Here is a 21,556-nt window from a genome sequence, read left to right as displayed (position 1 = left end):
ATCATTTGTCATCCGTTTTTCGTCAGTTATCATCCGTTTTTCATCCGTTTTTCATCCGTTGTCATCCGTTTTTCATCCGTTTTTCATCCGTTTTTCATCCGTTTTTCATCCGTTGTCATCCGTTGTCATCCGTTGTCATCCGTTTTTCATCCGTTTTTCATCCGTTGTCATCCGTTTTTCATCCGTTTTTCATCCGTTGTCATCCGTTTTTCATCCGTTGTCATCCGTTTTTCATCCGTTGTCATCCGTTTTTCATCCGTTTTTTCGACGGATGAAAAATAGGGCATTCATACGTTCAAAAAAACGGACACTGACGGAAGTGGATGAAAACGGATGTTAACTGGTGATCATCCGTTGTCATCCATTTTTACATAGAGATACATTGATGTCCGTTTTTCATCCGTCAACGGATGGATGAAAAACGGACAAACGGACCGTATGTGTGAAAGGGGCCTTACTCTATCCAAAATGGAAAAAAAAAAAAAAAGTTATATCCTATTGTTCTAATTTAAGCTGCCAAACAAAGATGTCCAAGTCCCAACCATGAGAAGCTTCAGGGGGTCTCCTGGGCTACCAGTACCCAAACAAAGCTGGTGCAGATTATATGCTCCCTGACAAAGGACAACAACATGCAGCTAGCCAATGTTACTCATTTGGGCATTGAGGTGATGACGCCTGAAGATGGGGTAAAGTGAAGATAGTAAAGATAAAATGAAGATGGTAAAGCGCATGACCTATATTCTGGCCAATCAAAGTATATTTAAATAGCAATTTACCTTAGATGCAGCAGTAAGAGAAATTCATTCATATTTTACCTTGTTTTACGCTCAGAGACGTCATTGTATTTACAAAAGAGGACATGATAATTGACTCATCTTCTGGGCATACTGAGAGATTCTGAAGAGAGAAAAACAAAAATGATTTCAGACATTTATCCCACATTATCTTAATCCTACGTCCAATCATTTACCTAGCCAACCTGTCTCAGGAATGCTGATGACATTACCTAGAACCCTTTATATTTGAAGAATTGCTTTGCTAAAAATTTCCACTTTTATTATTATTTTCTAATTAAAATTAAAGCAAAGCATTCTTCAAATTTTAGATCTGATAGGCCATGTAATAAAAAAAATTCTTGAACATCATTTTTCAACTAAGAAGCTATTTTTTTTTTACATAGAAGATCCTTAATGCTACAGTGCCATCTAGTGTGCAAAAAAAATGCCTCCATAAACAATTTAGCTGCTTGGTCATTAAACTATTACGACAGTAAGATATTTTACTCTATCAATATTTTCTTCCACAGAATCTGCAGCGAATTATGCAATGGCATAATGACTTACAGAGCTTAGCTCATTAACTTAAAGGGAAAGAGATTCTCAGTAAGGCGTAAACCTATTCAGTAACTAGCAGTAGAGAAAAAAGGTGCAAAGAATGGTCCAAGAAGCTCAATGAAAACATACAGTGTGGCGCAAGATTATATAAGCGCCTCCCAGACTACATTCATACCTCTAAGTTTAGGGACATTTTGAGTGTTACCCTTCATCCTATAGATGATAATTTTACTGCAGATATCAAACATGCAGCAAGCAGGATTTTTTTAAATGCACAATACCAAAACACAGAATCGTGAATAGAAGTGAAGAATTATTTCCTTTCCTTAGTTTTTAGTAAGTAATGCAGGGTAACAGGCACAGAGGGAAGGTGGCCTGTGTCCAGTTCTCCAAGACAGTGGTCCTCAACTCCGTTCCTCGGGGCCCACTAACAGGCCAGATTTTAAGTATTACCTTGGGGAGATGCAGACTAGAATACGGCAATCACTGAGCAGCAAATGATATCACCTGTGATGTAATTTAGTTATCTTGCAAACCTGGCCTGTTAGTGGGCCCTGAGGACCTGAGTTGAGGACCACTGCTCCAAGACATGGAATTTATGGATAACTAAATGCCATTTATCTTAATTGTTCAGTACAGGACACGACACTGGCTTGATATTCAAAGTCCCTGGGATATCCCCAAACAATGAATAAAAAAGGTGGGCAACAGCAAGGCAAAAATAACCATGCCAATGAACCCAATAAAACAAAAAAAGGTCAAAGACCCTTGCAGCCAAAAGCTGCATCCACAATGGCCTGGTCATCCACCGGGTGGAAATTAAAAAGCTAAGCAACAGATGCTTGATGCCGGAATGTTTAGGAAACCTCTACAGATATGGTAGAGTGAGCAAGTAAGGGTACCTTCAGAGAATAGGCTCTTACAAGTTGCTCCATCTGCCTGGCAATAGTAGACTTTGAAGCATGGCATCCATTTCAAGACCCTGTTTGCAAGATAAAACAATTTGTTTTACATATATATACTGACTTTTAGATAGACTGGCAACTCTGACTTAGACCAGACAATGGAGAGCAATTTCCTTGGGAGCTGGACAATGACTTCATTAATGTGGAAGACTGATAAATCCTTTAGAACAGGGATTCCGAAATTACGGCCCTGCAGCTGTTGCAGAACTAAACATCCCATGAGGCATTGTAAAACTCTGACATTCACATACATGACTAGGCATGATGGGAATTGTAGTTCCTAAACAACTGGAGGGCCGTAGTTAGGGAATCCTTGCTTTAGAAGATAGATATCAAGGTACCCTGTGATCTGGATTCCCCGAGGTATTAGGAGGGCGAGTAGGGATGCAAGCACCTTTGTGAATACTCTGGGTGCAGAGAATAGGTCAAATGGAAGTGTGACAAATTCAAAGTCTTTTCTTTCTGCTAATGGAAAGCGCAGAAAGCGCTTTTGAGGTGAGAAATGGAAATATGAAGGACGGCATCTTGCATGTCAAGATGCCAAGTATTCCCCTCATCTCAAAAAGGCAATAACCGACCTTGCAGATTCCAAGTGAAACTTGTAAATGCAAAAGGTACACGTTTGGAATTTTAGGTCCAGAATATGATGAAAACACCAATTAGGTTTTGTTGCGCAGGTTTGAATAATATCCTTTGAACTTCATTGTGGAGAAGCCTTTTAGTCAGACTTGGTGGGCTCTTTATTCCAACTCTTGCGCCGATAGAAAGAGCTGAATTTTGGCACTCTGCATTTGAGGGTGTAGAACCCCAAGAAGAGAGGGGTTATCGTTCCTTTCGCTGTGGAAGAAGGAAAGTTGTCTGAGAAATTCTGACAATGTGGCAGAGAAATGTGCCTTGTTAAGATAAGCCACTAGTTGTTTGCCGGAGATAGAGCTTGCTAGAATCAAATGCAGAGAGTGAGACCGATGTTGTTAACAAAAGGGAAGCATCGTCACTGAGTGGTTTGAAAGCTTTGCAGTCCAACGACAAAGCAAATGTTTGCTTGAGCATTTCCCAGTTTCCTTGCACCCGTTTTCCTCCACTCTCATAAGTGAGGGTATTCCTCTATGGGGTACTAACAGAGAAGGGTGCAGAAATGGAGTAAGAGTGTTCGAAGAACTATACATAGCAAACCAAGGTGTCATTCATCCTGTAGAGAAGTCCCTATGGCAAAAACAGTGAAAGTGTCTAAGTAACCTTTAAACCATTCGCTGCCAGGTTCGTTTATCGACGGCCACAGCGCTCCATAAATCAAAACTAGTGGGACGTTCAAAAGCAGTGCCAGAAAGGAAAATGAGGGGTGGAAAAAGAACCCAAGGCTAAACTAAACATAAGTGCCCTTAACGAGGACACAGGAGCCCCGCCTAAAAAAATAAAAGTTTAAAGAAAACACCCCTCAAGAAGGACAAGCCTCTCTTAAACAGCAGCTTGGGATGGCAACACAATGTCATCATTCAAATCAGACAACTTTGGGCAGGAATGATGGATAGGGAAGAACAACCACTTAATCCCTATGGACCACTATAAAGGGACTGTGACAGGAGAATGCTGCCAATTCAGATACCCTGCGGGCCGAGGTAATGGCTACCAAGAATGTCACCTTCTGGGATAATGTAGGCAAGGGAATGTCCCAAACATGCTCAAATGGAAGTTTCTGGAGAGACCGTATAGATGGAGCCACGTGTCAAACCCCCTTAATGAAGGTACGAACTAAGGAGTGCGTGGCTAGGGGCCGCTGAAAGAAGATTGCAAGGACAGACACCTGGCTCTTGAGGGTACTCAAGGCCAACTTCTGATCCATGCCCTGTTGAAGAAAGGTTAAGATCTGGCGCCACAGAAAAAGATGGCCGCTGCGTCCTGTGGGACTGGGACGTGTGACGTCATTGCGCCGAGGACGCAGCCAGACATCTTTTTGGTTAAAAAACGGATCTTATACATATGCTGATGCTGCTCTGCAAAAGTTTAAGTGTGTCAGCCTGCTTTTACAATAGAAATCTGCTTGAATCCATACATACTACTCTATGAGCATTTCCTTTATCTCTGGGGCCTTCTCTGAGTGTGCTTCCCTGGGATTGTTTGTAGATACCATCTGTTCCATGGGAGTGTCAGTTGGGGACAAGGAGACCAGATGAGCCTGTTGTGGGATACATGAATGCTCTGATACTATTAGCCGGATAGTAAGAGGCAGTGTGGTGCCGGATCCTTAAAGGCCAGGGACTCCTCCACCGGGAATTAAGGTGGGTCTATGAATATCAAACCTGTGTCCTGTATTGCACAATTAAGATGACAGGGAATCTTAAACAAAAGGCACCATATGCTGTTTGAACATACATTTTACTTCACCATCCACTGGATCATTCAGAGTGCACTCCTGGCCCTGACGAATACCTGCACAAATCAGTAGATCGTGGGGGCAATGCCACAGTCCTGCTGACTGTGTAGCTGCTTGCTTCCTCTTATATGGGCAGGTAGTTACACTATGACAGGAACCTAAATTAAACTACTTACAGCAATCAACAGCTTCCTGGTAGATCATTGAGAACTACAAGCCGACAGCCGCAAAGGCTGTTGGTATTTGTAGCTTTCCCATTCACAGAACACTGTGAATCAATGACGCAGCCCGCATGGCCACATTTTTTTTTTTTTTTTTTTTTTAAGATTGTGACAGCAAGCGGGGAGAGAAGATGCCCCACATGCTGTCAAAACAGGGGGTTGGGGGAGGTGTGGGGACCAGTGCACTTGTAATAAGTTACACCCTGAAAATACAAACGGTTAACCCATTCTTTAAGTTTGTTGCATGAATTAAAATATTAATGTACAGATTTTCAATGAATTACCCAAAAAATTTACACAATATATTTCCAATAAAGTACAACCCCAGTTCCAAGAAAGTTGTGACACTGTACAAATCTACATAAAAGCATTGCAATGATTTGCAAAGTTCTTAAACCCATCTTTTATTCACAATAAAAAACATATCAAATTTTTAAACTAAGAAAATGTACCATTTTAGGAAAATAAATTTGATGGCAACATCTCAAAAAAGTTGGGGCGGAGAAACAAAAAGCTGGTAAAGTACAACCCCAATTCCAGAAAAGTTGGGACAGGTGCATGTTTACCACAATGTAGCATCCACTCTTCTTTTAACAACACCCTGTAAATGCCTTGGAACTGAGATCAGTTCCTGGAGTCTTGGGAGAGGAGCACTGTTCCATTCTTGCCTAATCATTTGCTACTCTAAACCTGGATATATCTTTCAGCATTGATGGTGCCTATTCCAAAGTGCAAACTGTCCATTCCATATGCACTAATGCGCCCCCATACCATCAGAGATGTAGGCATTAAAACACAGTGTTGCTAACAAGCAGGAAGGTACCGCTCCTCTTTAGTCCAGAGGATGTGGCTCCAATTGTTGCCAAAAGTATCAAATTTCGATTCGTCTGACAAGAGCAGTTTGCCACTTTGCAACAGACCATTTTGAATGAGCTTTGGCCCAGAGAGTAAGGCGTTTTTGGATCATGTTCAGATATAGCTTCTTCTTCGCGTGATGGAGCTTTTTACTTACAATTTTGGATGGCATGGCAAACTGTTCACAGACAGTGATTTTTTGGAAGTACTCCTGAGCCCATGCAGTGTTAGCCATCACAGATTTATGCCTGTTTTTAATGAGGTGCTGTCTGCGGGCATGAAGCTCACGAGCATCCAATACTGTGCTTCTGCCTTAACCTTTGTGCACAGATTTCTCCAGATTCTCAAATTCCTTTGTTGATATTATGTAATGTAGATGATATATTTAAAGTGTTTGCAATTTTACATTGAGGAGCATTATACTGAAATTGTTCGACAATTTTTTTAGATGCAGCTTTTCACAGATTGGTGAAACTCTACCCATCTATAAATCTGGGATACTGACTCCAAGATGCCATTTTCATACCCAGTTGTGTTACTGACCTGTTGCCAATTAGCCTAAATAATAGAAAAATGTTCTTTTAGCTATTCCTTGCTGGTACCAGTTACTTATTCAGCTTTTGGTTGCCCTGTCCCAATTTTTTTAAGACGTGTTGATGCCATCAATTTAATTACCTTTTTTTTTTCTTAAAATGGTATACTGTCTCAGTTTAAACATTTCATATGTTTCTATTTTCTATTGTGAATATGAGATTTACTAATTATTGCATTCTGTGTTTATGTAGATTTTACTTTTTTGGAATTGGGGTTGTAGGATGTTGCATTACATAGCCGTTGCCAATTCTAAAGAACACACAGTAGGAATTAAATTTGTGTGACCCGTTTCAGGTGTCAATGCTCATTTATTTTTGAGAGTATCCTAAATGTTTACTTATGTATAAAGTGGCAAACTTCAGACTTTAGTCCATCATTGCTTTAAAATCAACTACCCAGACTAAGTGAAAAAGATGAAAAACACTGTATGTAGCCCACATCCATTGCGCCCTTACCTGTACTAACTCATTAAGAACCACTGCATCGAAGCCAGACAAGTACTGTACATAGTATCTCTGCATCACAGGTCCATATTTCCTGACATGCGCCCGAAGTTCTTCCATGTAAAATATCAGCTCAGCAATGTGCCTGTGTGGAACATGAACACCAAAATTTTACCCACAGAGCTTACAAGTATGTTTTAGCTAAACTATCATACAACCTTGCCATACTAACATTTACAGCATGCAAAAATAGGATTTTTGGAAAACTAAATTTTGTCACTTTGACAAAATAAAAAAATAAAAAAAAAGTATACTAAGAAAAACATAAAATTGAATAGGTAAATCTGGTAATAAGCCAATTTATTAGAAACATAGCCATGTATGATGATGCTCCTTAGCAAAACCATCAATAGGATGATCGCTATTACCCCAGAAGATAAAATAGTCACACATCAATGCAGCTCTGTATTCGCTAATCTCTGGTATCTATAATACTTCTTCTATAGTATCTATAATAATCTAGAATCTCTGGTATCTATAATACTTCTGGGTGTATTGGATGCTGTCTGTGGTTTGTCAAGCCGTCCCCTTTATAACTACTGTGTCCTGAAAAGACACAGGGGACCGTAGATAAAGCCACAAAGTACAGCATGGAAAAAGGAGTACTTGAAGTGTCAGATGCACAAGATATTTCAATAATATATCATGAACACGATATGATCTCTGGAAGACCGAGTCGGAAACATGGGTAGGGTGAGAAGGTAACAACTGTTTTGCAGGCAGAGTAAGTACCAGCTGTTTTGCAGGGGGGCTTGATTTACACAAAAAAAAGGCAAACCCCTATTGATACACAATGATTGCTTTCACTTAAATGTTATAGTTTACCAGAGCATAGGTAAATTAAAGGGTATGTATAGAACATTTTCTTTCTTTAATTCACTATAAAAACTTTTCTTTCAGATACAGTTACATGTGATAAAGCCGCATACAAAAGAATTGGACAAAAAAAAAAAAGCCAGTGTGAGTACAATCCCTCCTCTATCCAGCATGCCTGTTTTGTGGAAGAGAAATAGTTAAAAAAAAAAAAACCCAGAGGGGTGGAGCCTGTGTCCTTCAATGAACTTGAAAAAAAAAAAAAGGATTGTATGATAAGAGCAAGAATCCTATTTTCTTTCTTGACCTTACAGCAGGGGTGTCTAAACTATGGCCCTCCAGCTGTTCAGGAACTACAATTCCCATCATGCCTAGTTATGTCTGTGAATGTCTGAGATTTTCAATGCCTCATGGGAATTGTAGTTCCTGAACTGCTGGAGGGCCGTAGTTTGGACACCCCTGCCTTAGAGGGACACAGGAATTCAGATACAGTCAAGATGCGCAAATGTAATCCAACAGAGATGGGCAACACACACTTAAAAGCCTCCGGAAGAAAACTGGGTACTGCCTACAGCCAAGGACTGGCATGAAGGTCCAATGCCCCAATCTGAAAAAGAAGTAGAACCCCCAGATAGGCCAAAAAGAGCAAGGAAAATCAACCTCATGTTTCATGGATAGAGAAAGTTTCCACCAGAGGAACAACTCTACACGGAAGGGAGCCCCAACAGCAGAAGCAACAAGAAAACCAACTTAAAGCGGAGTTCCACCCAAAAGTGGAACTTCCGCTTTAGGGAGTCCTGACCCCCCGACATGCCACATTTGGCATGTCATTTTTTGGGGGGGGGAGCGGGTACCTAGTTTTGACAGGTACCCGCTCCCACTTCCGCTCGGAGTGCCGCGGCGCCCTGAGCGGAAGTTCTCCTCTCCCCCTCCCTCCCTGCAATCTTCTGGGACACGTCAGAGGTCCCAGAAGATTGCCGGCCAATCACGGCGTGCAGCGCGACTCGCGCATGCGCAGTGGGTACCCGGCTGTGAAGCCGCAAACTGTAACAGCCGGGTGCCCACAGCAGTGATGCCGGCGCCGAGGGAGAGGATCGAGGCTTCGGGCGGCCGCATCGCTGGACCGTTGGACAGGTGAGTAAATGGCTGGAACTCTGCTTTAAACAGGTGAAACAAATTCCTAAACAAGGAAAAGGAAATGCATCACCTGAAGTAGTCAACAAGAAACCACTGGAAACAATCCCAAGCAGGAACAAGTTATTAGTGAAAACTAGGATGGAATCAAAGTCAAACTAACCTTTCTGATCAAGTGATGAGATTAAAAACATCCTCTCAGTCACCCCAGAGTGTGGATGGGCCATGCTGAGGACATTTGCAAAACACACTACAAGCCTTAGGTCTGAAAAACTCTTAATTCCCACAGGTCCAGTAAAGGGTCAAATCAAAGGACAGAAATCATAGCAGAACTGCTAACAGTATTCACCTGATTAAGGCCAGAACAAGGGAAGACATATGCAGACGTTCCCCAGGAGGCTGCGGGGCAGCGAAGGAAGGAGGACCCATTTCCAAGAGAAAATAAAAGTTCTACAAATATCCACTACTCCCAGCGGAGAATATCTGCAGCAGGAGGCCAGGATCTGCTGCCTGCTGACAAAGGAGGAAACTTGGCCTCTCACAATGGAACTGAGGAAAACGCCAATAATGCAGACCCTATAACTATAGGGGAACCAGGTTCCAGACACTAGTTGCCTCAGAGGATACAGAGTAGACCCATAACAGTTACGCCTCGTACACACGCAACGGTTATCGGCCGAACGATCGGCCGTCTTTTGTCCAAGTTGTGTTTTGTTGGTTGGAATGTGCCTAGACTGCACACAAATTTTCTCAGACAACAAAAATCTACTTCAGAAGTGATGTCATGTGTTGGTTTACTTTCCGTGTGTATTTTCTTCTCTGAGCATGCCCAGTCTTGCTCATCAGATTTTTGTCTGCCGAAATCTGTACTGACTGACTGAAAATCGGCCGTTGTGTTGACGGCCAACAAAAATTTTATAGCCTGCACACCAGATTTTATTCAGCCGAAAAGTCGGAGTCGGTTGTTGAAAGCATCATACTAACAAGCCGAAAATCGGCCGATCGGACGTTGGCCGAAAATTCACGGCCAATAATCGATGCGTGTGTACGAGGCATAAGACTGTCCTCCTCAGCAAGCGCTGAGGAGAATTGGCGTGGCCAGAGGTGACCAGGTAACTGGCAAGGAGCAGCATGACACTCCACCCAGCAGATGACATCAGTCCAAGAGGAGTTTACTTTGTTAAAAAAAATTAAATAAATTCACTTTTTTTGCAGGTAAAAAAAAATGTGCATATATTTTTTGTTGCAGGATCCTGGAAAGCATTTGCCATGCAGGTTTCCTGCAGATCTGTCGGTATCTGCCTGCTCATACCCCAATACGAGGAAGCTGATACATTATGACAGGAAGAATCAATGAACCAGCACTGCTCTCACAATGCCATGGTAGTTCATTGAAAACTACAAGTCGACAGCTGCAAAGGATGTCAGGACTAGTAGTTCATTCATACACAGAGCGCGGCCATGCGGTTTTCAAAAAGTGACAACTGGTACTGTCACAGGGAGAATGAGCAGTGGGGGGCAGCCACAGCAGTGAGAACAACCCTAAAACCAGGTGGATAATGTAACATGTTCCCAAGGGTGAACTTATTCTTTAAAAATTAGTGGGAAACATAGAAACATAGAATGTGTCGGCAGATAAGAACCATTTGGCCCATCTAGTCTGCCCAATATATTTGAATCCTATGAATAGTCCCTGGCCCTATCTAATATGAAGGATAGCCTTATGTCTATCCCATGCATGCTTAAACTCCTTCACTGTATTTGCAGCTACCACTTCTGCAGGAAGGTTATTCCATGCATCCACTACTCTCTCAGTAAAGTAATACTTCCTCATATTACTTTTAAACCTTTGCCCCTCTAATTTAAAACTGTGTCCTCTTGTGGTAGTTTTTCTTCTTTTAAATATGCTCTCCTCCTTTACCGAGTTGATTCACTTTATGTATTTAAAAGTTTCTATCATATCCCCTGTCTCTTCTTTCTTCCAAGCTATACATGTTAAGGTCCTTTAACCTTTCCTGGTAAGTTTTTTCCTGCAATCCATGTACTAGTTTAGTAGCTCTTCTCTGAACTCTCTCTAGAGTATCTATATCCTTCTGGAGATATGGCCTCCAGTACTGCGCACAATACTCCAAGTGAGGTCTCACCAGTGTTCTGTACAGCGGCATAAGCACTTCTCTCTTTCTACTGCTTATACCTCTCCCTATACATCCAAGCATTCTGCTGGCATTTCGTGCTGCTCTATTACATTGTCTTCCCACCTTTAAGTCTTCTGAAATAATTACTCCTAAATCCCTTTCCTCAGATACTGAGGTCAGGACTGTGTCAAATATTCTATATTCTGCCCTTGGGTTTTTACGTCCCAGGTGCATTATCTTGCACTTATCCACATTAAATTTCAGTTGCCAGAGTTCTGACCATTCTTCTAGTTTTCCTAAATCCTTTTCCATTTGGCGTTTCCCTCCAGGAACATCAACCCTGTTACATATCTTTGTGTCATCAGCAAAAATACAAACCTTACCATCGAGGCCTTTTGCAATATCACTTATGAAGATATTAAACAAAATTGGTCCCAGTACAGATCCCTGAGGTACCCCACTGGTAACATGACCTTGTTCTGAATGTTCTCCATTGACTACAACCCTCTGTTGACTGTCACTCAGCCACTGCCTAATCCACTCAACAATATGGGAGTCCATGCTCAATGACTGCAGTTTATTGATAAGTCTTCTATGTGGGACAGTGTCAAAAGCCTTACTAAAATCTAGATATGCAATGTCTACTGCACCTCAACCGTCTATTATTTTAGTCACCCAGTCAAAAAAATCTATAAGATTTGTTTGACATGATCTCCCTGAAGTAAACCCATGTTGTTTTTCATCTTGCAATCCATAAGATTTAAGATGTTCCACAATCCTATCCTTTAATAGGGGAAATTTGAAAGGTGCCCAGTGGCTCAAATAGTGTGGTAGCTCCCTGTGCTTCAGCCCCAACAGCCTAAAGCCTCGTACACACACATCGAAAATCGGCAGGGAATTTTCGTCCAACGACCCATCTGCCGATTTTCGGCTTGTTAGTATGATGCTTCCGACAACCAGTGGCGGTTTTGGGCACGGGCGAACAGGGCAGCCGCCCGGGGCGGCATCACGTGGGGGGGCGGCACTCGGCACTAACCTGGTGGTGGTGGTCATGGAGAAAAAGAAAATCACCTTTGCTGTGGGATGCGGCGCCGCTGCCGCCCCTTCTGCTGAAGGAGCCGGCGGCTGGAACGGGGATTTTGCATAATGCAGCTCAGAACTAGCGGGGGGAGGAGGCGAGGAGAGTACACACACACAGCAGCGGCGCGCTCAGAACTAGCGGGGGCGGGGGGGAGGCGAGGAGGAGGAGCCGAGCCGCCGAGGAGTACTGTACACTACACACACAGCAGCGGTGGCGGCGCGCTCAGAACTAGCGAGGGCGGGGGGGAGGCGAGGAGGAGGAGCCGAGCCACCAAGGAGTACTGTACACTACACACACAGCAGCGGCGCGGAAGGCGAGGAGGAGGAGCCGAGGAGAGTAGTGTACACTGACTGTACTGTAGTCACTACACATACTTGCAGGTAAGTTGCTCTCGCTCTCTCTTCTATGTTCACACACCTGCACTGTGCAGGCTGCACAGCACAGCAGCAGCAAGGTTAGGGTAGGTCGGACTCGGAATCATTTGTCATGCTGCTAGAAACTGAGAACCCCTTTTCAGAAGTCTTAGATCACTATCTATCATGAAAAGTATATATTCTTGTTACCATAAAATATTTTTTGCTTTATATCCTTATTTATGTTTTTGTAAGTGAGGCTTTACTGTAAGTGTAACCGTTAAAGTAAAGGGCACCTAACCCAGCTAAAAAATTTCTAAGGTAACAAAAGGACTGAAACTACCTGCCTTAGATTCCAGACAGGGATTGTACACAGAGCCTTTTGTCATTTTTTTTTTTTTTTGGGGGGGGGGGGGGGCGCCGGGAGGGAGTCTCGCCCGGGGAGCAATTTAATGTAGAACCGCCACTGCCGACAACCAACTCCGACTTTTCGGCCGAAAAATATCTGGTGTGCAAGCTATAAAATTTTTGTCCGCCGTCAAAACACGGCCGATTTTCGTGCAGTCCGTACAGATTGACAGGGAAAAATCTAATGAGCAAGACTGGGCATGCTCAGAGAAGAAAGAACACAAAGAAAGCAAACCAACACATGACATCACTTCTGAAGTAGAATTTTGTTGGGCGAGAAAATTCGTGTGCAGTCTAGGCACATTCCAACCAACAAAACACAACTCTGGACAAAAGGCGGACGGTCGGCCGATAATCGTTGCATGTGTACGGGGCTTTACTCACAGGGTGAGTCTTCAGAAATAGGGTCATACATGAGACTGCGCCACAGCTCCGAGCATGTAAAGTGTTCCATGGCTAACTTTTACCTATACATTTATGTCTGGTAAGCATCAAAATGCAGAGCCCAGTTATTGAAGGTTACATTCAGGCTAACCCTGCATACCCATTGGGGTTCAGGTACGGCACTCCAAAGCCAAGCTGAGGAAAGGCTGAGCGGAATAGCTGCAATGTAGATACTAGCTCGAGAAATTATGTAGCAACAACACGGTCATGAGAAAAAGAAATCAGAAAAATATAAGAAAAAGTAAAGAAAAATAAAAGCTAGTAAATCGGGTTAGACTTTTCCCAGCAGACCTGTAGAACAGTGGTTCTCAACTCCGGTCCTCAGGGCACACTAACAGGCCAGATTTTAAGTATTACCTTGGGGAGATGCAGACTAGAATACTGCAATCACTGAGCAGCAAATGATATCACCTGTGATATATTTCCGTTTTCTTGCAAACCTGGCCTGTTAGTGTGCCCTGAGGACCGGAGTTGAGAAACACTGCTGTAGAATACTGTAAATGCCCACCCTCGGACACTAGCAAAAACCTGAGGCATGCTGGGTAGAGGAAGGGTTATAAAGGGGCTGGCTTACAATATTTTTTGCCTTCCATTGTTCTCTAGCTGTAGGAAGCAGTATACCCGACTATCTGAATTCCTGTGTCCCTTAATAAATGAGAAAGAATTTTTGTTTAGAGTAGGGTTAAGACCCCCTGCCAGGTTATTTTTTTCGTGCTTGCAGTCTACCATTTGGGAAATTTCTCTTCAATGCTTGTTCCAGTGATGCAATAGGAAGTTAGAGGTGAACACCCATCTTAAACAGTTGTCCCTGAACTGACGCCCCATTGGACAATTATTTTTTACCTCTTTTTCTGGGAACTATAACATTTTGGATTTTACTTAATTTTCTCTCTCAGTGACAAAATTCAACAGTACAAGTATAGGGGTAATTCTCTTCTAAGGGGACACCGCTTTCAATAAAAACCTGACAGAGGGTTTAAAAACCTTCCCCACTATTTACATTATCACTTTGGGAAATCATTGTGACAGTAGATAAAAATGGAACTCCTGTACTTTCAGGCCTGACAGCATTTGCATGATCAGCTATTGCAATAGCTACACTGTTAAATGATTAAAAGCAAGTTCTAATAAGGAGGCATCACAGGTCACATTCAATGTGGAAAGCCGGCATGTATGAAAAATACCAGGTTTTCAATACACACGCATGAAAAGAGAAAAAAAAAAAGGAATTATGGCACAAAGAATGGGACTCACTTATCCATAAAATCATCTGCAATCTTCTTTGGAATGTTATCCGCATGTCGTAGTAACCAGATAATTTCATCTCGGGCAAATGACAATGCCATGAATACAAAAAGTGCCTAGAATAAAAAGGACATCTGATTGGTTTGTCTTCAGTAGAGACCCACTCCCCTCCTGACAATGCTGAATATGTCCTTTATGCAAGTGGCGTACAAACTATATTTTGCATTTTATACAACAGGACCACAATTTACTACAATAGAATATTTGCCAATAAACTCAAAAAGCATTTAGTTTTGACAAAACTAAGGGCATCATGAACTAGGAGTCTACTTTGGGTCTTAAACCCCTAAACAGGTATATTTGTTTAAATATTATAGAACCGCTCATATTTATTAGGATTTCTTTCTTTATGTAGCACTGCCCCCTAGGGGACTGCTGGTGATTAACACTTTTGGATTCCCCTGGGTTACCTGTAGCAACTGCATGCAGAATTCTCAACACTTTATGTTCTTGGCTCAGTCAATGATCAGTCTAGGGTAGATGTTTGTTGCTTTTATTTTACTCCAACCTTGAACTATTCACAGTTTCTTGAGGACTTCTAAATTGAGGATGCGGCAAGGCCGCTACTTCATCCTGCCACTTGAATGAAGCTAGGGTAAATGTTCCTGTTTGTATTTCTCTTCAGGGTACTCCCCCCAGTACCCCCTTTCACTATACCAGCTGACACCCATCCACTGACTACACTCTCTGGAGTGGTCCCCTTCCTGGGCAAGATCCTCTGTACTCACTATACTGCTTTCCAGATTCTCGCAGTGCCCCAACTCCTACAGTCAGCTCTCCTGGACCTCTGGGTTCAGCTCTACTCTGTAGGTTGACCAGGCCAACTGCCTGTGACCATCACCAGATGCAGCAGAAGAGGAGGAGGCAGCCGCCTCCTTCTGGGACTCTGCTTACCGCCAAAGACCTCTACCTCATGTGCCCCTGGCGTTTAATACCCTGCCACACAATGCACCGAGACAAACAGTCTGTGCCAATCCCTGGGGCTGTATCAAAAGTCAAGGTGCCTCCCCATTGGACACAGTTGGGACACTCCCTCGGACCAGATACATCACACACTGGGCACACTGCGCAGACCTCACAGATCCTGCTCTCTGTTAAGCAGAGCGCAATATAGATTTTACCTGCTGCTCCTCTGATAGGCAAACAGAGCCAAAAATATACTCTCTCTAGCACCTATCTAGGAGGGTGCTACATCTAGGATGCCTTATTGTGTTATTTTTAAAAGCTGATCTCCGGGCAAATTGAAGACTGTGCAAGCATGCAACAAACCACTTAAAGAGGATCTCCAGGCACAAAATAAAAGTCAGCAGCTTAAAAAACAAAAAAAAAAAAAAAAAAGTGTAGCTGCTTACTGTCCCACGGTCCAGCGGTGAGCTCACCCCAGCCGTTTTCATCCTCCAGCCTCTCTCGGTGGCGCCGGCAAGTTCACTATGGGCAACTGGTTGTGACAGCGTGCAGCTTCACAGACAGGTGCCCACTGCTCATCCTGACTGGTGGATGCAGTCTTCTGGGACCTGTCAGTTTCCCAGAAGCCTGCAGCGGAAACCTCTGTTGCCGAGCGCAATGGAAGTGGGAGCATGTACCTGTCAAAATCTGGTACCTGCTCCCCCCACCCCCACTCCTCAAAAGTGCCAATTGTGCAAGAGGAGCGGGGGATGAGTCCTTAAAGCGGAAATTCCCCTTTTGGGTGGAGTTCCGCTTTAACATAGGCAGAACTTTCTACTTTTACTCTAGCCTTTACCATTTGCATCAGTGTCTCATCAAAAGTCACCTAGCACGGTTCTCATGGTGAACTTCCTTTTAAAGAGACCTGCCCCCTCGACGCCCCATTACAATTGCCTCAGAACAAGGACATAAGCATGATACAGTTGCAGAATACATACCTTAGGCCCGAGCAAACCCGGCTGGTCGGAAAGAACTGTTGCAAGTTCCTTTAGGGCAGATCTTAAAAATTTACGTCTCTCTCTATGAGTTGCACCACTTAAAGAAAAAAAAAAAAAAAAAAAAAAAGTCAGTATCTTCTACATACCACAACCACTGCTAATCTATTTGGAAAACAAAAAACAAAACAATGTGCTTTAGGCTGCATTCACATGTCAGCGTATGGATCGCGGTGCTTCTTTGGAGCGTATTGCGTCCCGCGTTTTTCTTTGCGCGATGTTACCGCGATTCGGCAGGCAGAAATCGCGGCAACATCGCTCAGCGTTTGGGGGGCTATTTCAAATCACGGGCAACGCACAGGCGTCCCGCGATTTGCAATAATCTCCGGATCGCAGGCGGAATCGCGCCGCGATCCATACGCTGACATGTGAACGGAGCCTTAATATTAAGGCTTCATGCTGTCTGAAGCAGAGACTGTTTTTTTTTTTTTTTTTTTTTTTTTTTTAGGAATATGGATATACATGAGACATGCACATAAGGAACTATTCCTTGATTAATGAAAACGAGATATAATTATCACTAATTGGGTGAGAGGAGGGGTGTGTGATGGGGTTTTTTTTTTTTTTCCCTCTCTCTCCCCTGTTCTCTTCTCATTAGATAGGTATTAGGGGAAATGTATTCCCCCTTTCCTTCTTTTATGAATAAAAAGATTTAAAATGATTATAAAATTGGCGGGGATCTTTCCTGTCTCACCCGCTATGCCCTTATCTTTGTAGGGTCGGAATTAGCTTTATATAACTGACTGATTATATTTCGTTTCTACTTAGTCGATGATGATAGTACAACAAAGTAACAGTTGAGAAATGAATAGAATTGAACTGAATTTAAAATATATCAGATACACCGGAGAAAGAAAAAAGAAAGGAAAAAAAAAAGATTTTAGTTGTATGAATTGTTAAAATTTTAAGTTGATTGTTATGACATAACAGGTTTAAAGTGGCTGTGTCCACTATGATAATGTACATTCTTAGAACTTTAATAAAATACAGATTGAAACAAAAATAATATTAACGCTTCATAGTTATAAAATTTGTCTCATATCAGGAAAAGATATATATATGTGTGTGTGTATTATACAAAATTTACTTACGCATGTGATACGGCGTTTTCTTTGCACTCTCTGATGTCATTTATTCTTTTGTTGTAACTGTAGAGAAAAAATAAATAAATCATGCAGTACAAAGAAGCACAAAGCAACAAACTCTCAAATGTCAGCGATATACTGGGTTGTATAAATACAAACTTGAAATTGTCCGCTTGTTTCATTACACGCACTATTACAGCACCGTCTATTTATGCAGCGCTTTACATATTTATTTTACATTCACATTAGTTTCTGCCCAAGGAGCTTACGCTTGAACACATACTATAGTGTTCCATGGAGCCTGATGAGAAATTAACCCATCTCATACATAAGCACACAGCTTGCTTTAGGGTCCACTTACAAAAAGATATTCACCGTGTACTGCCAGAAATATCTATTGTACCTGTTTCCTTACTACAAATTCAGTGATGGCTCCAAAAACTGTCAGGGAAAGTCTGCCTGCACACTGGCACCACTGTCAACTGCAGGACCGTGAAGCATGATCACTGTCCCCTTCTGCGTCATCACATCCAAAGCCCCATACTCACAGGCCTAATTTTACATAACAGAAACTGGCTAACATTCGGCCTGTTTGTACTGCAGCCGGTCCAAAGAAGCTGGCTGAAGGGGAAGAACTGAAAAAGGTCTATTGAGTGGCTCCCGATCAGTGGTCTCAGCCAATGACTGAAAGCACTGACCGGAGTGTTCTGTCGGGGAGGGGAGAGTTAGTCCCCCTGTCAGAACACAATAGAACAGCAGGGGAGATTGCTGTACTAACATTAGATTGTTAGTACAGTGGCTCTGACCTGAGATGTCAAGTTTGTTTTCCCATTCAGCCCGGTTGAAGGGGGGAAAAAAAAACAATGTGTACTAGGCTTTAGACTAACTGTGCTGATAACTGGATTCCAAATCGAATTGCTATATTTTACTGAAAAATAGGAGCACCAAAAAGACGCTTGATGGGCACTTTGCCAAAACGCAAATTAGGCTGCTGATAATTTAATCACTTATTTAAAAAGGAGAAAGAGTCTGATCTGCAAGTATGAAAGTCACAGTCCTGCCCAAATGTAGTAGCAGGTGGGGGGTTGGGGGGAGAAACCTGTGCAAATTAAGTTTCATTGTAGGGAAGGGGGGGGGGGTCCTGGCTACCGCGCTGCTGGATGGACGCTTAGAGCTGCAGCTCCGCTCCTGAAACGGCTTCCAGCATAGATTGCGATGCCCATATTTGACTCTGAACACCCCCAGTCGCAGTACAAAGCCCTCCTGACCACTGGAATGACGAGAAAGAGGAAGGATCCGGTACAGCCACAGAAGTTACACAACTTTTTTCCTCCGGGCCGGCCCGGGCCTTCCCCAAGATGGCGCCGGTGGCCGCTCGCCTGCCTCATGTGGAGGCATCCACGCCGAGTCCGCAGTCTCAGAGGGGCCCTACCACCCATACGCAGAATGGATCGCTGACGGCCTCCACTCCCATCCTGCTCACCACAACAAGATAAGGTGAGCTGCACATTTGACTCTATGGAGGATACCAGGGAATTGTCGGACACCATTAACTCTTTCCCCACAATCATTTAACCCCTATCTGATACCACACTAAAGGATATGCTCATCTCCCTGCGCAGTTCTTTACATGCAGATATGATGGAATGTATGAGAGACTTCAAAAAGGATGTACATGAACTGACAGGCAGAGTGGATCATATAGAACAAAAAATGGGGAATTTGCTTCATCCCACAACTCACTGATTGATGCACATAATGACCAAGCAGAGGAAGTAGCATGGCTCAGGGACAAGCTGGCAGATTTGGAGGATAGATCCCGCAGGAACAATGTTAAATTGAGAGGGTCCCCGAGTCAGTTCAGCCTTCCCAACTTGCACAGTATGCAAGAGAACTTCTACAATCCTTTCTGGGGTCATCCCCTGCTACAGAATTGGTCATTGACCGCATCCATCGCCTTCCAAAGCCCCAGCATCTGCCTGATCATATCCCCAGGGATGAGTTGATAAGAGTGCACTTTTATCATATTAAGAAACAATTTATGATTGCATTCTGGAAACCTCAACAACCCCCTGAGAAGTATGCAACGTTGCAGGTCTTCGTGGATCTTTCGCAGCATACCATGCAGAAGAGAAAATCACTCCTGCCTATCACTAAGGCGCTGCGCAATCACAATGTTATATACAGATGGGGCTACCCCAACAAGTTAACCATCACCTACAAGGGTCAGACCTCCACGGTCTCCTCTCTCGAAGAAGGTCTCAACCTGCTTCGCTCTTGGATATACTACCCACCCCAGACCCTGAAAGTCCTCTCTCTCGGCCTCCCCATCTCATGTACAAAGCGACTGGCACACGGTGTCTTACAAGAGGAAAAACTGGAAAAATAAATCAGGAGCAACCCAATCGCATAACTCTACATGACCTTAATATCATGAAGCCTTGGCTATGTAGATGCTGCAAACTTTCCCCCCACTGAGTTCTGTGCAGTTCAGTTAAACTGCCATCAGATTCCGTCTGGAATCCCACTTTTTACAGTTTTACATATGCTGTATGGTTATGTATTTGTTTTTTTCTCTCTCTCTTTAGGTGTCCAAAGTACCAACCCGGATGGACTTGCTGTTCAGGTTCCACGACGGTGTGACATGCTGTACCCTAGAAAGTCCCATGTATCTGGAGTTCCTCCTGTGGGGACCACCATTGCAGCTTTTGCGTTGACCTGAAGGTACTGTCGTTATCTTCCTATAACTGACCTACAATGGTGCTAACTATAACATTTAATGTTAATGGTCTAAATCATCCGGCCAAAAGGGCTAATGCTTGGAGAGAAGCGAAGAAGCTTCGCAGCGACATCCTGGGCATACAGGAGACACACTTTGATACAGCTAATTCTATCTTTCGCCACAAGTCTTACTCCCACATCTATACAGCTTCTGCTCCCTCCAAGCGCAGAGGTGTTCTGATAGCACCCTGAAGGCCGTTTTTTTTTTTATTTTGGTGGCCGAGCTCAACAACAAACTCTACACTATTTGGGACACATAGACTGGCAATGCTCGCCAGATACGGTTCCCGAGGAAGTTCTTCTGGAAACTTGAATCTACCAAAAAATGAGCCGTAATAGAATGTGGTGATTTAAACTTAATAGTTGACAAGTCCTTAAGACACCACCTCTATGTCAAAACGACTGCACCCGGACCTACAGTCTTTGCTACATTTGGAAGAAATTTATAACATATGGAGGTGTCAACACTAACGAACGAGACTTTACTTTTTTCTCTTCTAGACAGCTCTTCTAGACAGCTATAAGGACATAACCTTCAGGCAAGACACCTGGCCCTGACAGGCCTCACTAATGATTTCAAAGTCTTCTCTGACATTCTTACGCCATCCTTGAGTTCAGTCTACTCAGAAGCAGTGTCCTCTGCCTCGTTTTCCTCTGAAATGTTTAAAGCATTTGTGATAACTATAACTAAACCGGGCAAAGACCCTGACACCCCTTCGAATTTGCGTCCTATCTCGTTACTTAATACTGACGTAAAATTGTATGCAAAAATATTGGTCTCTAGACTCCTGCCAATCCTTCCATCCCTAATTAAGCCAGATCAGACTGGGTTTATGACGGGCAGGTAGGCATCTGATGCCACCAGAAGAGTTATCAATGTCATCCAGTATGTCAAGTGCTGCCGAATGCCTTCTCTGCTCCTTTCCTTGGATGCAGAGAAGGCATTTGATAGGGTGCACTGGGGTTACATGGTATCCACTCTCCATAAATTTGGCTTTACAGGCTCCATACTTTCCGCAATATTAGCCCTTTATTCATCCCCTTGTGCACAGGTATACACTTCAAACATCCTGTCCATACCGTTCTCAATTAGCAACGGAACCAGGCAGGGTTGTCATCTCTCACCCAAAATCTCGAATCTGTTCATTGAGCTCCTAGCTGAAACGATTCGCTCTCACTCCAACATCAAAAGGCCCTACCCACTCCTTCACAACCCATAAAATTAACCTATTCG

At 43.2% G+C, this 21,556-nt stretch overlaps 1 protein-coding gene across 4 annotated transcripts in view; it reads right to left on the bottom strand.

The window, feature by feature from the left end:
• Nucleotides 1-21,556, bottom strand: part of NCKAP1 (NCK associated protein 1) — a 248,857-nt gene that overhangs the window by 124,809 nt on the left and 102,492 nt on the right. For all 4 annotated transcript variants that reach the window (XM_082260288.1, XM_082260289.1, XM_082260290.1 and 1 more), the window contains 5 exons: nt 17,548-17,604; nt 16,400-16,496; nt 14,466-14,572; nt 6,796-6,928; nt 816-897 (listed from right to left, as the gene is read on the bottom strand). In XM_082260288.1, coding sequence (XP_082116414.1) covers nt 816-897; nt 6,796-6,928; nt 14,466-14,572; nt 16,400-16,496; nt 17,548-17,604 — 476 coding nt within the window. The remainder of the gene's footprint in view (nt 1-815; nt 898-6,795; nt 6,929-14,465; nt 14,573-16,399; nt 16,497-17,547; nt 17,605-21,556) is intronic.

The sequence above is a fragment of the Pelophylax lessonae genome, assembly GCF_965119305.1.
Source record: "Pelophylax lessonae genome assembly, chromosome: 6".
Lineage (NCBI taxonomy): Eukaryota > Metazoa > Chordata > Amphibia > Anura > Ranidae > Pelophylax > Pelophylax lessonae.
The sequence above is the reverse complement of the archived record's forward strand: the minus strand, read 5'-3'. Positions and strand labels throughout refer to the sequence as shown.